This window comes from Euprymna scolopes, chromosome 7, assembly GCF_053919585.1.
Source record: "Euprymna scolopes isolate OS-2025 chromosome 7, ASM5391958v1, whole genome shotgun sequence".
Lineage (NCBI taxonomy): Eukaryota > Metazoa > Mollusca > Cephalopoda > Sepiida > Sepiolidae > Euprymna > Euprymna scolopes.
In genome coordinates this window covers 51,009,063-51,030,485 of record NC_136488.1, presented here as the reverse complement: position 1 = coordinate 51,030,485, position 21,423 = coordinate 51,009,063, and the positions used below count along the sequence as shown (strand labels likewise).

At 30.4% G+C, this 21,423-nt stretch overlaps 1 protein-coding gene across 3 annotated transcripts in view; it reads left to right on the top strand.

The window, feature by feature from the left end:
* LOC145279739 (uncharacterized) overlaps nt 1-21,423 on the top strand; it is a 454,893-nt gene that overhangs the window by 239,742 nt on the left and 193,728 nt on the right. For all 3 annotated transcript variants that reach the window (XM_080131038.1, XM_080131037.1, XM_080131039.1), the window contains 5 exons: nt 311-468; nt 1,832-1,970; nt 2,181-2,374; nt 7,092-7,251; nt 9,200-9,283. In XM_080131038.1, coding sequence (XP_079987164.1) covers nt 311-468; nt 1,832-1,970; nt 2,181-2,374; nt 7,092-7,251; nt 9,200-9,283 — 735 coding nt within the window. The remainder of the gene's footprint in view (nt 1-310; nt 469-1,831; nt 1,971-2,180; nt 2,375-7,091; nt 7,252-9,199; nt 9,284-21,423) is intronic.

The window sequence follows — 21,423 nt, the reverse complement described above, 5'->3', positions numbered from 1 at the left end:
TCAATAAACCTAGACTTTTAGTCAAAGTCTAGGCTTAATGTGTCATTTTATTATCCCAATTTAAACATATTAGATTTATTGCATTTTGCATTCAAATCTGTATATTTGTGTTTGTAAAACTTTTTTTTTTTTTTTCTCAATTAGTTTTTACTTTGTTAACTTTATCTTCCTCATTGCTCTTCTATTATTTGGTGGGAATTGTTCGTGTGAACATTTTTTAATATATTGCTTCGATTTCAATATCTATGTGTACATTTTTATCTAGAACATTTTTTGAATGGAATTTCTTTTTTGTCTTCTAATGTCTTAGGATCTTATTGATACCTTTAAATCATACGAGAAAGAACTGGAAGATATTAAAAAATCTGCAAAATCTCAACACTGGGCAGACCCTGTTGGAAGCAAACTCAATTTGATTGTTCAGAAGTGGAATTCATTGCAGGCTCTGTCACAGATCTATCTGGAGAGGTATGTGTTGACTTTTCCAAAAAAAAAAATCTTTCTGTTTTAAGAAAGAAATGGTGCTTGTGCATTATAGTAGATATCTTTAAAAAAAAAAAAAAATTATTATGTAATTACAGATCCTATCGAAATTAGTAAAAATTCTAAAAAATACAACAAATAATTGAGTAGAAAAATAAGATTTATCAAATAATGCAGTTGTTGCGGCTTAAGTCAGTTTGCCATACAAAATAAGCTATCTCCTTTGTTTAGTTCCGTTATGGCAGATAGAAAGTAAATGATTTTTGTAAAAATTACTTCTAGTAAATCTAATCAATTATTTTTCCTAGTTTTTTGAGTTTTCACAAATTTTGATATATGTAAGTATGTACTAGTGGTTTTACTTAAAATGCATTGTTTTGATTATTTTTAGAAATCCACTTATGCATATGTACCAATGAAACAAATTTCTTTTTTTTTCCTTGTTTTGCTTTTTTTTATTGCTTTTTTATTGCTTTGTTTTGCTTTTTTATTTATTTTATGAAAAAAAAATATCCAGACTGATCAGTTATATTCATCCTTATAAAATCATTGCAACCATTAAAGTTAGTCCATTAAAACAATGTTTGTAAGTATGTTCAGTTTTGATAAACATATATGAAAAGATTAAATTTTGCTTAAAATGAAGATGATAAAAAGAACAAAAACAAGTTGCTAGTGAACCAATTAAATAACTGGTCAGTTTAACTGATCTTAACATTATGCTAAGATAAAATTTCAAAATTATAATCTTCATTCATTTAAATATTTCTAGTTCTAAATCAAGTCCTCTATTAAATCAAGATCCTATTTAATTTTATTCCTTTTGTCCTCATAGACCATCTTCATCTTAATTGATTTTGCAATGTTAACACCATGAAAAAATTGTTTGGCTTCAGAGTGGAATTTATAGTGTCCTTTTTGAAAACTGAGTTTATACTGAAAAATTTAATAAATATAAACTGCAATAAACCATACTCCATTATAGATATAGATAGACAGTTTATTTATAAAATATACACATGCAAAACAAAGTAATCTAAAAATGATTAGTATGCCAAATTAAATATTATAATATATTAAGATCATCAAACAAAGCTTTTTACCAAAATAAATGGAGTTTGTATTACATGATTCGAAAAGGTTTGATATGTTGTAAAACAAAACCATCTTGACTGATTTGACTTGCTGCCAACATGAAATTATGAATATATAACACCTGCATCACTGCCAATATGTGCTGTAAACAAGAATGATATTTGAATGTTTTCTCTTTTTTTTTTTTTTTTTTACTTAATGTCTTAATTCAAAGATTTTCTTAGACACTGTTTCTTTCTATTTTCATTTTTAGAATGAAAACTGTCGAAATACTTGTGTCAAAAATAGACCAGGTGAAAGAACTTATTAAAGCAGTCGAGAACCATCTTGCTTCCAATGATGTTATGTCTTCAGACTTGGATACTTTACGTGCACTTCGAGAATCCTTACAGGTAAGATGGTGAGATTTATCAATCCCCACATTATACGCATTTTTATAAGATTGAATTTGACAATTTATCCATTGCTGCATTATAAAAGTTAAAAAATGTAATAGGATCAAATTGTCACAATTAGGTTTTTTTAAAAAATGGGTTTTTAGTTGTTATAAAGAAATTACAATGAAGACCTACATGTTTATTTTCTTATATATTTGTCTATAGGAACTACAAACACATGTCCAACAAAATCAACCGCTGATTGAGGACATGAAAACCGAGATGGCTGATGTCCGTAAATTGATGGAACAGCAGCGTGGCTCAGGCAGCTCCCAACACCCAGATATGGAGAGTCGTGAAAAGGAAGTTAAGGATATCCAACAGCAATGGGATGCTATTTGTATACAAATTGTGGAAAGGTATTTCTATATTTTCTTCCATTTTATTTTAGACATTTTCTGGTCAATTTAACTTTGCAAAGGCCAAAATAAAAGCCTAAACGTATATTGCCATATGTTCTGACATCCATAAAAATAACTTCATGGAATGTATCACAAACCTCGTCGGTACTAAATAGGTGATCATTTGGGACTTCCAGGTGCTGTATGCACTTTCCGATTATTTCGGTATTGTTTCCAGTTGTCCTGGACTTCCTCTTGCCACTGGATTCAAAAGAGTGCCGATTCAGAAGAGGCATGGTTGGGATTGCACAATCCTTGCCTCAGAATTACATGCGCAGCTGTCCTTACAGGGGTAATCCTTTGTCTTTTGAGACTGAACGGAGGCATAAAAAAATGATCCCAAACATAACCTCCCTATTGGATTATGTCCTCTTCTCTTTCTCACAAATGGACGTCGTTAGTCTTTCTCTACTCTATCATTATTTCTAAGGTAAGTGCTTTACTGAGCTCCAATCTTTGGTTTCTCTCTGTAAAGCATTCAAAATTAGTCCTCGCGCGAAAGAACAGGGCACAAAATGTTTTAAATAATAATTGCTCGGGCGTTTTATTTTTGTTTTGCTTTTTATTTTTTTTAACGATGCCAATGTATTTGCATGACAAGAACGTTTTCTGGTTATTGGCACTTATCAGGTGTCTGAAATAGAACTGATTTTCATGGTTTTATTCTACTGTTAATTTCTTAGTCGTGTACAGTAGGAATGAGAATTCATCAATCTTTCTGTTAAAGACACCAGAAAAGACAGAATTTTCTATCTTCATTATTGTAAACTAGCTGTATCTCATGTTACTCAGGCGTTTTATTTTTGTTTGCTTTTTATTTTTTTTAACGATGCCAATTTTTTTTTTTTTTTTTTTTTACCAAATTTCTTGAAACAAAAATAGGATTTAAAAAGTAACATTTAATTATGGTATCATTATTCATTACATTGAATCTTTGAACCAAATTGATATAAAACTATAATTTCGTTAATATTGTTTTAATCTCTCTCATTAGTCCTCGCGTGAAAGAGCAAGACACAAAATGTTTTAAATAATAATAATAATAGAATAACAATAACAAAGACTTTTGCTGGCGAGGACTACTATTGACCGTAACCAGTTATACAGTCCTTTTGAAATTTCCATCTCTATTTTTCTCATTATGTACTGAATATTTGTTAATGAAACTGATATGAAATATGTTCCTTATTAAATTTTAAAGATTTTCTATTCTGAAAGAAGTTTTAAAAAATTTTATCTAAAAAAGTTATTTTAAAGTTTTTGTTAAAAAAAATTCAGATTTTCTCATTATTCAGACCTGTATTACGAAGAGGGAGTTGCAAAAAATGAGTTGTGGTGTGAGGAGAAATACAAACTGAAATAGAGAGAAGGAGAGCTTTAAAATATAATCTTAAAATGATAAGATACAAGTTAGAAAAGCATTTCATCCAAGGCATTTTGTTGCAATTTAAAAACATTATCATTCATCTAGCAATTAATAATATAGATATAAAATTTTCAATGATTTTTTTTTTTCTTTTTTTGAAAGTGCAACAGAATGTACATTACATAAAATAAATCCAAGGTAATTTTTTGATTCAATTTAAATTAAATTTTTATACCTTACTTTGTAAAATTTATAAAAGTGCACTTTGAAGATAAATAAATTTCAAATTGAATCTTGTACCTTTATTTTTAAAGCCTATAGTAAAAACATTTTGTTTAACAATTTTCATGCCTTGGATGAAATGCTTTTCTAACTTGTAAAACTTTGTTTACCTGAAAATACTAAGTAATTTTTTTATGTATCTGAAGGTAAGCTGAACTTATGTGAGCAGAGCTTCTTTCCAAAAACTGCCTGTCTATGGAACACAATATACTGAGTTGCTTTCCAGTTAACTATAACATGATCATTTTCAAGTCTAATGTTAACAAGTTTTTGTTGAGTTGTCCTATTAGATAATCAGATTCTACTCCGTTTCAACCATCTTCAATTTTCAAGGTGTTTCACCGTTCACTTGACAAATTCATTAACGCCTATCCTCAAGTGGCATTTGAGCCTTGATTCATCAGTACAAAAAATGTAATGTATACCATGCTGAAATACAAACCATTAACTTATAACAAATGATTGGTTGTTTTGCAGTAGTTGAAATGAATGCTTTTCTCCTTGAGGAAGCTCTTTTGACTCACTTTCGCTTCAAACCTGAAATGGAAAAATAGAAGTCAAATCTGTTGCTATTGTCGCTGGAAAAAAATGGATAATTTCACCACCACTCCAGAAAGTATTTAACTTTTGATGCAATCCTTTACTTGTATAAGTCAGAGACATCCTAAGATGAAGTTCTGCTATCACATCTGAGGAAATGTTACTCAAAGCATTGACAAAATACAAAACTGACTTTGCAATCTAGTGGAGGATGATCTCTACTCTTTGCCACAGTCTCTCCTCACAAGAGATGTTTCTAGTCTCTCTCTCTACTCTATTGTCACAACAAAGATCATAGAAAAAGATAATAAAGATAAAAAGATAATAGTTGAATCAAAGTTGAACAATTTTCTAAGAACATTGTGCAAGAAGTCAAAAAGTAAATTGTTTCAAATTCAATAGTCCAATCAAGTTAATTATGTTAAATAATCATTTTCTTCGTATGTCTTAATTCTTAATTTGTCAGGTCCTAAAAGTAGGCGTGGTGCTTCTCCCTGATCCCATAACTCAACGTCTTTGTTGAGGATCATACATAGAATGTTTTACCAATAAATATATTTATCAATGTTGAATAACAGCCAAACGATCAACATGAAACGAACCAACATGTCTTCCTACGCTTCTGAGTCTGGGACCTTCTGATCATGTCACTTTAGGGGTTCAGTTATACAAAACTGAAAACTAACCAGAAACCTTTTAAATCTTCAGAAATGGACAGAACTTACATGAAGGATGCAAATTTACAGGATCACTAGTAACGTAAATTTACACGTCAAAAGCATGTGGACACAATCTCATGCCGGCTGTACTATAAAAAAAAAAAAAAATCCTCTGCTGAGGTTGCTCCAGTCCGCTCCAAATTTTATAACAAATGCCTTAATGAATCTTGCTTTCCTGACTGCTGGAAAACTGCTTCTGTGATACCAGTTTACAAGAATTCTGGTGAAAGAACTGACTCATTAGCCCCCTTCCTATTTTCACCAAAATATTTGAGTCCATAATTAATCAAGCTAGTCCATCACCTGACAGTTGCTAAACTTCTGACCGACAAACAATATAGATTTAGGCAAGCCCGTTCTACAGCAGATAACCTTAACTGTAATCTCTGAATGTACATACCATACATTGGACAAAGCAGGAGAGGGTAAGGTAGTAGCTGACAAGTAAGATGAACAGATATTTTGCTGCTCAACTTCCTACATAGTATCCCTGCAACTTATATCCCTGCATGTGTGAAGATATTGGCTTTCTGACCTAAAATGCACCAAACATTAATGTTTTTTTTTCTTTTCCCTTTGCAAAACTCAATTATGTCCTGCAAAGTAATAAAAAAAAATTTTCTCCATCAAAACAACTAAACCAATTTCCATGAATAAATATTTGAATATATATAAAGAATTGAAGCATAAACACTTTTTTTCCAAAATTACTGAGTTCGTCATTAAGTAATCCAAAAAGAGTTGTGCTGTGAAACAAAACTACCAAACATGAATAAATATTTGAATATATAAAGAACTTGAAGCATAAACACTTTTTTTCCAAAATTATTGGATTCAGCATTAAGTAACTTGAAAAACGGTTAAGCTGTAAAACAAAACAACCAAAGCAAACCAGACTAGCCAGCTTGGGGAAAAGCATTGCCCTATTCACCTCAAATATGGTTCAATAAAGACGCGTCACTATCAAAGACCATGTCAGCTTGAATATAAATATATCTATAAAAGTCAAAAGCTAACACAACTCTTAATCATTTTGGAAGGCAAGAAAAATCTAAAGATTTTAATAAATAAGCATCGACTGAACATGATATAACTTTTTTGTTTATTTATCCTCATCTTAGTTGTTGTTGTTTCTCATTTCGGCCAACTATTCCTTTGGTCTTCTTCAGGTGGTTAACCGTGACTGGATAGGAATGTTGACTCTCTTAATTATATCCTCAGTAATTACTGCCTTTTTTTTTTTTTTTAACACAGTGATCACCACTTATCAAGGCCCGGAAACCACTCAGGGATAAGGGTTATTGCAAGTACATTACGTTAGTGTGGAGATTTGATGAAGTGTTTACTTAAGGAGGCGGTTCATTAGGAATTTGTTAACATTGGACTTGAAGACATCCAAGTTGTAGTCAGGTGGGAAGCAGGCAGACGGAACAGAGTTATTTTCTCACAACTATGAAAGGCAGTAATTACTGAGGATACAGTAAAGAGACTCAGTATTCCTATCCCGTCATCGTTAACCACCTGTAGAAAGTCAAAGGAATAGTTGGCTGAAACATCTTGAAACAACAACTATGAAAATGAGGATTACAGTTCATAAATAAATATACAAATTACTTATCTCAAAGGATTTCAATAGAAATTTCTTTTTTTTTTTTTTTCAAATCTTAAATTTTTTCAATTCTTGAATGTCGTCATCAACTTCTGAAATATAAATTTAAAAGATAATTTGAATTGTACTGTGAATATGAAATGTTTGTCTTCCTTGCAGGCTGCGCAGTGTAGACTCTGCCCTTGAGCTTCTCTCTCTTTACCATAATGGTGTCAAATCCGAGAAACAATGGGTCCAACAAATGGCAGCCAAAGCAAATGCACAACCCCCCCTCACTTCCAATGTTCAAGAAGTTAAAGGCTTGCTTGATGAAACGATGGTAAGTAAATGTGGTTCATGTTTCTTTTTCCAAAAATTAACTTTTACAAATTGAACATCTGTATTCATCCAATTAGAGCGAGAGGAGGAGGTGGACTAAACGCCCCAGTCATGCAATTTAGCCCCATTAGATTTTCTTTGGGAAAGTCCCATGTCAATGTTGATAAATTAGATACAATAGGCCATTTGGAAGACAACATTCAGAGCATCATTACTGAAATCTAGCCAGTGCAGGGTTTGTAAAAATTTGGCCTCTAAATTACACCATATACATATGAGTCACATGCTCAAAATTGTATTTCAGTCAATTATAAATGCAGCTAAAAATTAATTGTTGACATAAACCATATATTTGTATAATAAAAACATTTTTCAATGATTTATTTTAAAGTTCACAACTTTAAAAAAAAAAAAAAAAATGTTATATATCAAAAAGTAAAAATTAAGTTTAAAGGCCAAAGTTTTTGTAAAGCAAATATTTATATAGTAATCCCAATCAAATAAAAAGCTCAATATGACTAAAGTAGGAAATAGAGCTTGTTATAGAACACAATTTAAGACTGTAAATTCTACTTTACATGAATTTATTGTTGGACAGGATACTCAAATAAGAAATATTAAGATTTCCTTAATCCACAAAGTTTCAAAGAAATGAGGTCTTATCATCAGAAGAGATATTAGCAAATGAATATTAGAATATTATAGTGAAGCTATGAATTTGCTGGTATTGGCATAAATTGAAACAGCATTATATGAAAACTAGTCATGAATGCAAAAAGAAAAAGTTTTAGCACAAATAGTTCAGATTACTACCAGCAAATTCATAGCTTTGATATAATATTCACTTGCTAATATCTTTCCTCTGATGAGAACACATTTCTTTGAAACACCACAGATTAAGCAAGTCTCAATATTTCTTATTTGAGTATCCAGTCGAACAATAAATTCTTGTAAAGTATAATTTACAGTCTTAAATTGTGTTCTTATATAATTGACTAGCAAATAAGTTAGATAACCATAGACTGGGTGCAATTTGGTTTTATGCTTGAGCAAAGTATCACAAGTGCTATATTTATCCTGGAATGAATGCAAGAGAAATACCTTGTTAAGAAAAACAATTTGTATTTTACGATAAGTGGTCTGATAGGCTTTGCATAAGCTAGAGGTAAACAAATGATTAGTAAAGGTTGTTCAATGCTCAGTTATGTTAGAATTAACAGCATATTTAGTGACAGATTTAATTAATGTATGCAGTTCTGTATTGATGTAATAGAAGCTACTTATAAAAGTGGCAGCACACCTCTGGCATGCAAAGTGTGGGTATCTATGAGAGAAAAACAAATAATAAACTGAGCGTTGCATTTGGTGGCAAAGAGACCCCATATTGGAATTGGCATTATTGGAATAGGGATTCTTGGGAAACACAAGGGAGATAACTCTGGATTTACTAAAATATATTTAATGTTTGTTCACTTATTTCTCCTCAATGCTTAATGTCCTCAATATGACTTACCCCAACAATTAGATATTTAAAAATTTGAAAAAATAAGACAAAACAAAACTAATAGCATAAGAGGCAGTCAATACTAGGCAATGTTGGGTCCTGCTACAAGTAAAAGCATACAATCTCTGAGCTTTGATATTATATACATATCTCTTGGAGGAAGATTAAATCTGGACAGTATAGGAAGGTGTGTATACAACAGGAGACTTTGATGATTTAGTCATTTTGAAAGCGTGAATGGGAGTTCTTAGGTTAGCAGGCTAAGTTCATAGGAGAAAGCATGCGAAGGAGTGATGAGAATGAACTTGAGAAACTGAGCGATAAAGACTTGGCCGGAGATAGGTTAATTTGGAAGTCAATTTCTAAAAGCTGTTCAACACCTGCTCATATGTAATGTAATCGAATATGATGATTTGTATTGTAAATTAAACTTAATTATTTTCAGGACATATATAATGCCCTTGGAGAGCGCCGACACCAAATAGAATCTGTGAATCGTCTTGGTGGACAGTATATTCGAGAAGCTAAGGTAGGTCTTTCCAACTTTTTAGTTTCTGCTTTTTAAATCAGCAAAGATAATTTCTTTTCATGTAATCTCGTCAGCCCTGGATCAGTATTGCAGTTAGTGTTGCATGAAACGTTTTAATTTCCCTCATGTAAATGTCTTGAATGTTTAATTTTAAAGATCAGATTGAGACCTCGTTGCATGTTTGTTTCTTATCCAGAATTGAATGACTTGTTTTTTGTTGTTTGTTTGTTTGTTTTTTTCTGTCTGAAATTTCTAATATTTAAAAACTGGTTGTGGAAAAAAAAATGAGACATAAAGAATCCTTTATGTTTCATTTGATTTGTTATTTATATAAAAACCTTGTTTGTTTAGTGCTCTTTTCTTTTTTTTCCGTCTAAAGCATGTTGACAAGCATCCTTATTCAGGAAAGCATCTGAAAATGTTATCTTTGTTTCCAAACTAAACCATTTAACCAAGATTCTCTTACACACTCAAACCAAACACCTATGTGAACTTCTGAACATTTGACTATCTGCTGTAATTTAAGATTTTATATATTTTAAATACAGGATTAAAATTTCTAAATATATTTCTTTTTTTCCCCACGTAAATTATTGTAATTTATCAAAACATTTAAAATTTCTCTCCTTTACTGTTTTGCTTTCATGTTTTGTGTTGATAATGAATCACATAGAAACAGGTTTAAGGATTTTCAGGCAACTATCAATGAATTGACTGAAAGAAAAAAACCATGTCAATCTCAGCAAATATGTTTGTTGATTTTTACTAACATTTATTTAAAATTTAAAAAAAAAGATCTTATTTTCTAGATGTCTATTTCAATCTTATGTTTTAGGCTGACAGCAAATCTTAATGTTTCTTTTCTTTTAGCCTAATTGAATCAAAATGTCAGAAGATAATCTCAATCTTTCAGTATTCGATATGATTGTGTCAGTATGGATCTTTAGAGTTGTTTTTTTTTCTTGTGTTTATTTCTCCACCCTTGTGTTGACTTGGCTTGATGACTTGTTTTCAAGTTATTTTGTTGAATACAGTATAAAGCCAACAAAAAAAATAATCCAAAACTTCATATACCTTGATGTTGGACTTCAACCATGTTGAGGTATTTGATATTTGCTTGCCAAATTCGTTCAACGTTCAATCTCCAGTAGGTAAGGTTACACACGTTCATCATCAATCACCAGCTGTTATATACTAATTGTCAAGGCTTAAAACTATCAAATACTCCACACATACACATTATTTCTTACTCATTTGATATTTATCTTGATTCCAAGAACCTTGATTTTATAATCGGGTTATTTTTCTTCATTTTTAAGAAAACATTTTTTAAAGTTTAAAACTTCAATTTAATTTGATATTTTTTCATTTAATGTTCAATATTAGAACTTAAACAATAAAATTGATTAGCCCAAAAATTGCTTTGTATCACATTTCTTTATGATATAAAACAGGACTTAGCTATTTAAAATAACGTATTCATAAAATGTTAGAATTTCAAATATTGCGAAACTTAGTTGATAGAAAATTGTTTTTTTTTGTACAGAGATGATTGCTAAACTTAATCATGATTATTTGATTTTTTTTTTTAAAATGACCATTAAAAAAATTTAGAAATTTAATCTTTTTTAATTAAAAAAAATTTCTGAATCTTGTAAACATTAAGGTTTTTCAGATCTCCATTTTGCTGCTGTTCACTCTCTGCTCAAATCACTGCTTATCAGTTTCAATTCCTTTTACTTGTGATTATACTTCAACACACTTGTACATTACCAACAATGCAATCACCACTGAATCACTTTGCATGCTTCAACATATCAGTTTATATGAATCAGGAAACGCATTCAAAGACACTTTTATAATTCCTTTTAATTTTTAACAAAATTACTCCTCTATATTAATATTTTGGATTTACTTAGATGAAACTTTCATCTCTTTAATTGAGAAAGATAATTATTTTTTTTTTTAACCAAAACATTAAAACTTTATTTGTTTTTTTAAATAAGTCTCATTGACTTGATTTTTTTTATTAACAATTACCTATTTTCATAAGCCTCTGTATATTATTAGTATACAACATTGTCAAATTTTTCTACACAGAAACTTCTAGTTGGTCAGCTAGATTTCACATAGCCAATCCTTTATATAGGCAAAAACGTATTTGCAACACTTGCAGTTTTGGGTGGGAAAAAAAAATCAAGTTTTAGTTATTTAATTGCATTTCTACAGTCGAAATATATAATACAGGGTTGAGTTTACAGTAGAGAAAGTGTCCAGAAAATTTTCTGGCCACTCACACAGCCATTAGATGTTGGTCTTGAAGAGCTATAAGCCTTTGTACCTCAATTGATAGACGTTATCTCCACCTGGGGACATGTTTAATTTAAACTTAAAAAAAAATACCCCACATAAACACTTAAAAGTATTGGCGCATGTGTTTTTCTTTAATAGCAATCAAATGATATCTATTAAAATCCACTTTATGAAATTAAGTTTTTGAATTAAGAAATTATTGAAAGGCATGAAGATTTTTTTCTAAGTGCATTGTCTTATTTTTCACCTCAAAAGATTTTTCTAACTTCATTCAACAACATCAAGGGCACAGAGACATGTATATTCTCTATAGTTACATATTCTGGGTACTTCTTAAACTAAAAAGGAATTCTGACACACTGTAGTCAGATTGGAGAAAGATACGTAAAGGTCTACATAATTTGTCATTTCCAAAGAAAAGAATACATACAAAATGATTGCTAATGCTTTGAAAATAAGTTTATAAACTGAAATTTGATAAAATATGGTGAATAATTCTGGTTATTGTTTACCTTTTTGTAAAGATTAATCAAATTGTCAATTGAAAAAGAATGACAATCCAAATGTAAGAATAACTACCGCACATTTATTGTCACTTGTTCCTCAAATTGGACAGTTAGGTCATTAAGTGGTTTCTCTCCACTTGATCCGATTTATTGTCAATGCTTTGGATTGAATCCAGTAAAAAGAAACCATTTGACCCAGTCAATGAGATCTTATTTTCAAGAATAAGGTGATTATGTAGGGATGTTTCAGCAATCACAGACTGTAAAAGAAAAAAAAAACTGGGGAACTTTTAGAATATGAAGGAAACGATGGTATCCATCATAATTGGCCATCTTTGAAGAGTCTCAAAGATTTTATATTATAAAACCAGATAAGAGACTTGCAAAAGACAAACTGTAAAGAGGCATAGTTGTTTAGGACCAACATTTTGACAGTTGTAAAGCATTGCAGCTCTGCATTGACATGTGATATTCAACATTAAATAGTAATATTCATTTTAAAACCTACGCAAGACTATCCTCTAATCTTTTTTAAATGTCTTCCTTATATAACAGACAAACATCTTTTTCTTTTTTGTTTTTACTGTTATTAAATCTCTCCATTATTGAAAGGTATTATGATTTTACTGAAATATCACATCTGAAACTTTACTTTTACTCATCTATATTAAGGAAGAATTTGGCAAAGATAACTATCTATATTCTCTTACTGTCTGTCTGTCCATTCCACTTTCAAACTATGAGGCTGATCTGGCCAAAATTTTATATGGATCCTTATGATAAGGTGCAGCGAATTTAGAATTATGATATCCATTCAATGCACATTTAGGGATTAATAGGAATTAGTAGTTAATGCAAACATGAGCGCAAGTTTAAGCATATTCAACTATCGATTGGGCATAAAGCACTCATTCTAAGTCGACAAACTATAACTTTTGTTCCAATAGTTACAGATTGTTCCATGTTGGATTATCAATCATAACCTAATCGATTGTTGTTGTGCATGATTTGCATTTGGGTAATCTTATACAGATGTTTACTTATTTCTTATCAATGTGTTAGGAATGGTTTACAAATAATTTTTTTTGTACTTATTTAGATTTGATATTTGTTGTATTAATAGACCATAATTTCCCTGCAATTTATTTTTAACTATGAAATTATAATAATGCACATAGCAGTATCCCTTCTCTTTCCACAATACATATGTACTTAAAGAAAAATTTGTGGGGAAAAAGAAAATTCTCCAAAAGCAAATGCCTTCCAATCTGAAATAAGATAAATTTGTTAGTTTCTATATTTACATGAAAATCTTGATATGAAATACATGGACTCAGTTAATGATAGAGAAACACTTCTTGCAAAAAAAAAAAAATATGTATGTATACATATGTATGTTTTGTAAATGCCAAAATAAGACATTTTATCATTCTCAGGATAATACAGTTCTGTTTTCAAAAAAAAAAAACTTTCCTAATTCTAAGTCATTCATTTTAGGTAATCTTTTTTTATAGGTTTATTTTAATATTTTTTATAAAAGCTTTCATAGACATGACTAATAATTGTAAAAATAAAAATCTTAAGATATTTTGAGGATGAATAAAATTTAATTCAAATGTTGTTGGGGTAAGTTTTATAACCATTGTCAATCTGATATATCTCAGCTGGTGGCATTGACAGTTTTAAAGCACAAATAATAAAAATTTGCTGGATCTCTGGTTGGAACCATCATCGCACTTGCATGTTAGTCTGCATTTTTGTTTTTATCGTGCATGATTGTTTGTAATATTTGTTTTTATTGCTTTTTGATGCTGCACATTTTGTAATTGTGTTTGCATATCTAGTAGCAGCAACAAGAAGCTTTTATCTCTTAATCTATTTTCCCATCCAACCTATCATTAATCTTTCTACTTTGACATTTACATACCCCCACCAACCAATCATATTTCCTCTCACGTCAGACCCACCTCATCATCTATTTCATCCCATCACCCCCATTATCTCTCCCCATCGCGTCATCTCCCATCCATGGTCTCTCCCCATCGTGTCATCTCCCCGTCCATGGTCTCTCCCCCATCGCGTCATCTCCCCGTCCATGGTCTCTCCCCCATCGCGTCATCTCCCCGTCCATGGTCTCTCCCCCATCGCATCATCTCCCCGTCCATGGTCTCTCCCCCATCGCATCATCTCCCCCGTCCATGGTCTCTCCCCCATCGCGTCATCTCCCCCCGTCCATGGTCTCTCCCCATCGCGTCATCTCCCCCGTCCATGGTCTCTCCCCCATCGCGTCATCTCCCCCGTCCATGGTCTCTCCCCCATCGCGTCATCTCCCCCGTCCATGGTCTCTCCCCCATCGCGTCATCTCCCCCGTCCATGGTCTCTCCCCCATCGCGTCATCTCCCCGTCCATGGTCTCTCCCCCATCGCGTCATCTCCCCGTCCATGGTCTCTCCCCCATCGCATCATCTCCCTCCCGTGCTATATATATAGGCTGTAGTTGCCTCCTAAAGTTATTCTTTTAAATTTTAGTGATGAAACATTTAATATTTATAAGCTAAATATTAACTAGTATTAACTATGCTTATTTAAGAATAACTACAAACTTTTAATTGAAAGTTGAAATTGACAATGATTTCATAAAACATGTTTTCTTCTAAAATCATATAAATAAATAAATAAATCAGAAAAACGATTTTTTATTTTTTATTTCATATAAAGGCATTTTGGATCACAACAAAAATGTCCAAATCAAAACTTCTGTTTTTTAAATCTTTTCTTATTCAAGCAAAATTGCATAGGAATTGTTGTGAAAATTGGTTGTTAGTTGAGAATTCTAGAAGTAGTAGAGAACTTTACGTGTTTATCATGTGACTGATTCAAAAGGTCCGATCAACAGTGTTCGTTTTTTTGTTTTGTTTTTTTCTTGATTCAACTAAAACAATTGGCACTGCTGGTTGGCTCTTTAGAATCCAAGTCACAAGGTAACCATGTAAATCAGCCTCCTCTGCTAATAGTCTTTTACCCTGCCACTTTTCAACACCTGCAGGACTGTAATAAGCTTATTTATACTGACGAACAGCAGTCTTCTAGATCTGTTGTCATTACTATGGATCAATTATAACACTGCTGTTTCAATGCAAATTCACAGTTGAATGGATCTTGTTGGGTTTTTTTCTCTTCTATTCATAATTATGTGATGGCATAGCAACTGTGGTAGATTAGTGAATGATATTGATGCTATTTTGAAGGAAGAAAAATGAATTTGTGGATACAGTATATATTTGTATTGCCGGTTTTGCTTTTTGTAGGAAAAGCATTGATCTGTTTCTCCCTGCATTCTATATCAATTTCATATGTAGATGAAGCTTTATCGCCAATATGCTAAGATGAATGGTTTGAAATCAAAATGGTTCGAAAGTGAACTGAAAGATCGATAGTCAATTACCATGGAGATGGTAGCAGAAAGTTGCTTTCATTATTAACCTTATGAATAATATAGAAATATTTAATTTATTAAGTTCACAAAAAATCTTGGAATAAATTTTTTTTCTTACAATTGACAACAAAAGCAATATTAAAACAAATCCTGACATTTGAATGCAATCCATTTTTATGTAATTTAGTTTCCTTCTGTTTAACAAATATCTCCTAATATATAAAGTAAATTCAGTACCGTTATTGTTTCTTTGTCATCAATAGTTTTTTTTATTTTGTTTCTAATTCATCAGTTTCTCTTATAGATTGTTGCAACATATTAAGAATAAAATATAATTTAATTTAATCCTTTCTAGAAAACACTGTCTATGTTGGAATTATTTTCAAATTTCTGCGATCTTAAAAAAAAAAAAAAAAAGATGTAATTCTGTATTCATCCATTGTTACTTTCATTTAATTGGAACAAAAAATCTCCGGGGCGGGAGACAAAATCGCATAGTTTAAAAAAAAAAAAAAAAAGAAAATCAAAACAAATTACAAATAAGTACATTAGCGGGCAACACGATTTAAAAATAAACGTTGAAGACAAAACTTTAAAAATATCAAAAGAATGCAATTAAAATTTTATTTTATTAACTATTTTTAAACATTAAATATTAAAAAAAACATTTAAAATTATTTGATTAAAGTTGATTACTGAAATAAAGAAATTAATGTTTTTAAATGTGAAACAGTTTTTAAATCTTTTTTTTTTTTTCTAATCAGTTTGAAGGAGTTTAATTATCATATTTGTATTTTTTTTTTTTTTAAATATTTTGATTGGCTTTATAAAATGACTAAGTGTTTTAAAGATTAGAAACGATTTTCTAATTGACTTGAATAATTTTGAAATTGTACATATTTTTAACTGTCTTTCCTCATCTTGGTTGCTGTCATTTTCTGTGTCTCAGTTGTTCTGCTCTACAGCCTTCTTAAAGTGTTTTGTTCCACCAAAAGCATAACCCGCTGGATATAGGTGTTTTATAAAATTCATTTTAGTATGAATTAAATCTAGAGATTGAGTTCAATCCTTGAGAAAAAATAACTGATACTCAATATCTAATCGACATTGAAGGACAATATATCAAAATGCATTAAAAGGTTTCAATTTGAAATTTCATGAGGTCACTATATGGTCAGAGAGTATAAGGCCAAAGCATTATTAAAATGGCAGCAATGCAGGTGAGGAAACCAAACCAAATAAATATGTACGTTTTGAAATTTGATTTAAATATAATCTTATTGGTAGTTAAATTTATTTTACACCAGAAAAATATTTTTATTTGGAGTTAAATTTATTTTATATACAAAAAAAATCTTTCTTTTTTCGAAATGATAAAAAAACATTGCATATTTTTTACTTATTTTTTCATTTTGAACTTTTTTTTAACTTTTTGTTTGGGAAGTAATCATATTTGAAGCAAACTGATTCTATGATCCAACGTTTGGCAAAATCTTAAAAAATTTGAAACTATCCAATAATATAACCTCTTTTATAATTCTTCTGATTGATAATGATGTATTCTCATTCAACTTTTCTGTTAAAGACGTTAGCAAGTCTAAAATGGTTAAAAGGTATTTTGAAAAACGTATACTTTTCTATTTTAAGTAAATGTTTTTTAATAGATAACACTAGTTGGGTTAGTATTTAGTATTCTGGGTTCAAGTCCGATTTAAAACTGCTGCTATTGTTGAATACCTTGTACTGAAGTTATTAAACCAATCTCTCCTTCTTTTAACTATGAATGAAGTGATAATCTGAGGTAGCAGAAGGGGAACTAGTTTAGATTTCTGATCCGTTCACTGTGAAGTTATTAACTCCACTTCATTAAGGATAACTTGCTACAAATCGCTGTAATTATAATGATTGTATCATTGTGGATTTATGGGATTTTACAGTTTAAGTTTGTGGCGTGATTTTTTTTTTTTTTTTTTTTTTTTTTAATGAATCCTCTTGTAATTTAATTGTAGCACGTTCCTAGTAAAAATAATAAATATTCAAACATATATTCATAAATTTTAAATGGCTTTGATGAAAAATTGCTTTAAAGCCTAATATTTTTTTATTAATCAGTTCTAAGTGTTTTATTTTTTTTGTATTTTCTTTTACATTGTCACTTTTTGCACCTTTTTAATTCAATGAATGCCTGCAATATTGTCGCATGCTAGGTAATGAGGAAGTATCACAAGAATTCACATTTTTGCAGACAATTTTAGCAAAAATTAAAATTAATTTTACTGCCATTTTATTATAGGATGAATTAAAATTCAGGGTTTTTTTTTTGTGGTGGATTCAAATTTTAGATTTTAGCACAATGGTATTTGAATGAATGTGATATGTGTTCATTGTGGATCAAATTTTCTTTTGTCAGTTTTTTTTATTTTTTATTTTTTTTAAATCCTTTTCTGAATGATTTCTCGATTCTTATTTGTATCTGCAAATAATATATCCATCAAATAGGCAAACTGAAAGACTTCTGTTTTTTGTTAATCGCTTTGTGTCGTTAACCAGTAGTGCTTCACATTCATCTCATTTTGAAGCCTTTTTTAAATTTTACTCATTTCGCTACTTAATAATATAACGGTGCTTCCTAACCAAAAGGTTTATCTGCTGCTTCTTTACAATAACACCACCATGAAAATTGAGCCAATTTTAGGCATGTCTATTCTGATACTCATTAACTTATTGATGAATTTCGATAATAATTTTTTAATTTGAAATTTAATTTATTACATGATGCAATTACAGATGTTAACATGTTTTAACTTAGCGAGGCAGGTATAATTTTATACACCTGTTGTTGGAATCTCGTGTTCTGGTTCATCTGTAGACAAAAGTCACTGACACTGATGTTAATATATGAGGCTTATTTCTTAGAAAGGTAGAAGCAGAGATGTTATGTGCATACAAGATATATATTTTATTTATAAAAGTGAGAAATGTGAGTGTGTGAGAGGACAATTTTCAACTTATATACTCAAAGAATATTTGATCTACAGACTTAAAATTTGGTATATAGGGTATGCAGACATGTGGAAAACTTTTTAATCAGTTTTCATTTGGAAAAAGCAGCTGCTAAGGGGGTCAAAATTGAAAAATTGGTACATGGGAGTTGTCGGATTTTTATCTGTTTGTCAACTGTTTCACAATTGTGCATGTGTGAATCGTTCACGTGACAGATTCTTTAAGAATAAGTAGGTTTGAAAACATTTTAAAGATCGTCAAGCTGGCTTAATGGTTATCATACTTGACTCTGTCTTTTTGATTTTAATTTCAGCTTGAGTATTTTTTTTTTTTACTTACAAGAAGTGAACTGTTTAGTTAAAAAAACATACTTGCATGCACATGTCTCGGTTTCTGTATGAATTAAAATATGTTTATCCATATTTTACGACTGGGCAACACCGGGTGGCCTGCTTATATATATATATTGAGAGAGAGATCTGTGTTGTATACTTATTAGGTTATGTTGTGCACCCTCTCCCTTGCTCTTGATGAGGCTAAAATAGGGAATGCAGATCTTCACATCTTTGTCTTAAGGGTCGCTAAAAAGAGTGAGAAATTCACATGACTTTGCTGACTTTCGTTTTACTGAAGTCACATTTGACTTCTAGATGTCACTTAAACTTTTCCATTAAAATAACAACTTTCGTTTGCAATAGTTTTTCTCCATATTTAAATTATGGTAACACAAAATGATCACGATTTGATGCATAATTGCTTTGTGAACCTTAGTTTTAATGCTTCATGAACCTAAGCATTGAATTAATGATTTTTTTGTGCTACTGTATACAAACACTAAATACTTGATATTGAAATGCATCAATATTCTTAAGAGTTTATCACCATTGACATATTGACTCCAATTTAAATTTAAAAAAATGTTTTTGTTTTTCATGATGGTGTGATTTTAAAGAAGCCCCGTTAATTCTCTTACAGAACTATTGAAAAATAAAATATTTGAATATGTTAGCAAAGCAAACTATAATCCGTCTGCTTTTTTTTTTTTTTTTTTTTTTTTTTTTTTCCTTTCGTCTTAGAGATTTTATAAATCATTCATCTCTCTTAAATATGCTGTGTGTTCAAATACAACTGAATTGGCAATAAAAATATTTTTAATTTAAATTTATCTCTTAATCGGAATGTGCAGTGAAGTAATTTTAGTTGTAAATATTTCTCTGCACATTTTTAAAACTTATACAAAATAATAAAACTTTAGTTTTAAGGTAGACAACTCTTTGTATTTAATTAATGAATTATTCACTTTGGTGATTTTGATTTTTTTTTCCTGTCATAATTTTAAAATAAATTGTAAGGCATTACCAATAACCTGATACAACAATAACAAATAAAAATTGGTTAGTTAGAATCAAAGTTTGATTAAATGCTTTTCAATTCCAACTTTTAAACTCTCACAGGAGACATTAGATGTTTTATCAATAGCAATGAAGATCCGCAAAAAAATCTTCCATTTAATATTTCTCAATTCTGAAGTGCACTTGCCTCCAATATATTTTAAGTTTATTTATTTTCACTTTTTGTAAGTTCCAAAACTGTTATTTAACACACACACACACACACACACACACACACACACACACACACACACACACACACACACACACACACATATATATATAAAATGACTATATTATTACTTTCACCAAGTTGGAGGTTACATTTTAGGTTATGTGTCACTATTAGTGTACAGGCTAATGTCCACATCGCTTAAACACTCATAACGAAATTTGGTCAAAGTATTGGCTATGGTTTTAGAACTAATCTAATTTTGGGATATCTGTCTATGGTCAAAATAATGGAAAAGGTGAAAGTCACACTTTTGGCAATAACTTCAGTTCTTTTCATCATAGAGGCTTGGTACTTGACCCATATTGTAGTCAATGAAATCTGTTATCTTGAAAAGTTTGGTGATTGTTGAAATTTGGATGGAATTCCAATTTCCTTTGTTTTAGGGGGGAGGGGATTGTTTTCAAAATTTGATGTAGGGATCTGGTGCTATTTGCTAATATTAATCACCATGCAAAATTTCAGCCTGGTCAGATAGATTTAGTTATGAACATTCCATGGCATAACTTCATGTAGTATGCACAGATAAAACGTGTGTCATGTGTAAAGCACAGATAAAACTATTTGCCTATCCTTATATTGTCAGGCAGTTTCATGACTGATTTATGTTCTTGTTTATCTATTCTATTATAATAAAATAACTTGGTTTCCGTTGAAGTTGGTTGATAGAAACTACTAAATAATGGGCTTAACCTTAGCATCAATTGCTTTGTAACTTTTGACTACTAAATAGGTTAAGACCTGGTCCTAGTGGCTTTCTAAAATGGTGTCCAGTTATCACTTTGCAATTAGAACAAACAGTCCAGTGATCTGTACTGGCTAGATACTGGCAGGCAATGCCAGATCGATTTTAGAGATGTGTTAAGATTAAATTGAATTAAATTTCAACATTAAATCAGTTAAATATTTTATATCAGATGAAAATGACATTCCTTAAATATATTTAAGCAAACTAATTAACTTGAAAAGTTGTTTGTTAAAAGATTCTAGAATAATTTTTTTTTTTTCTTCATGGAATTTTTTCTCTAGAGTCCTTTTTATAGACTTCATGGTTTGCCTTCTATGTACTGATTTTTTTCTATTAATCACACTGTAATTTTATAGGAACAATTTCATTGTAATGATATCCTATGGATTTCAGTTTATGATGGTATTTTGCACTAATGATGTCTATCATAGGCATATCTTATTAAAATAATAGTTTAGCTTTGTAAATGTATACACATGTGTTTTATACTTCTTTCAAATTCCTCGTGCAAG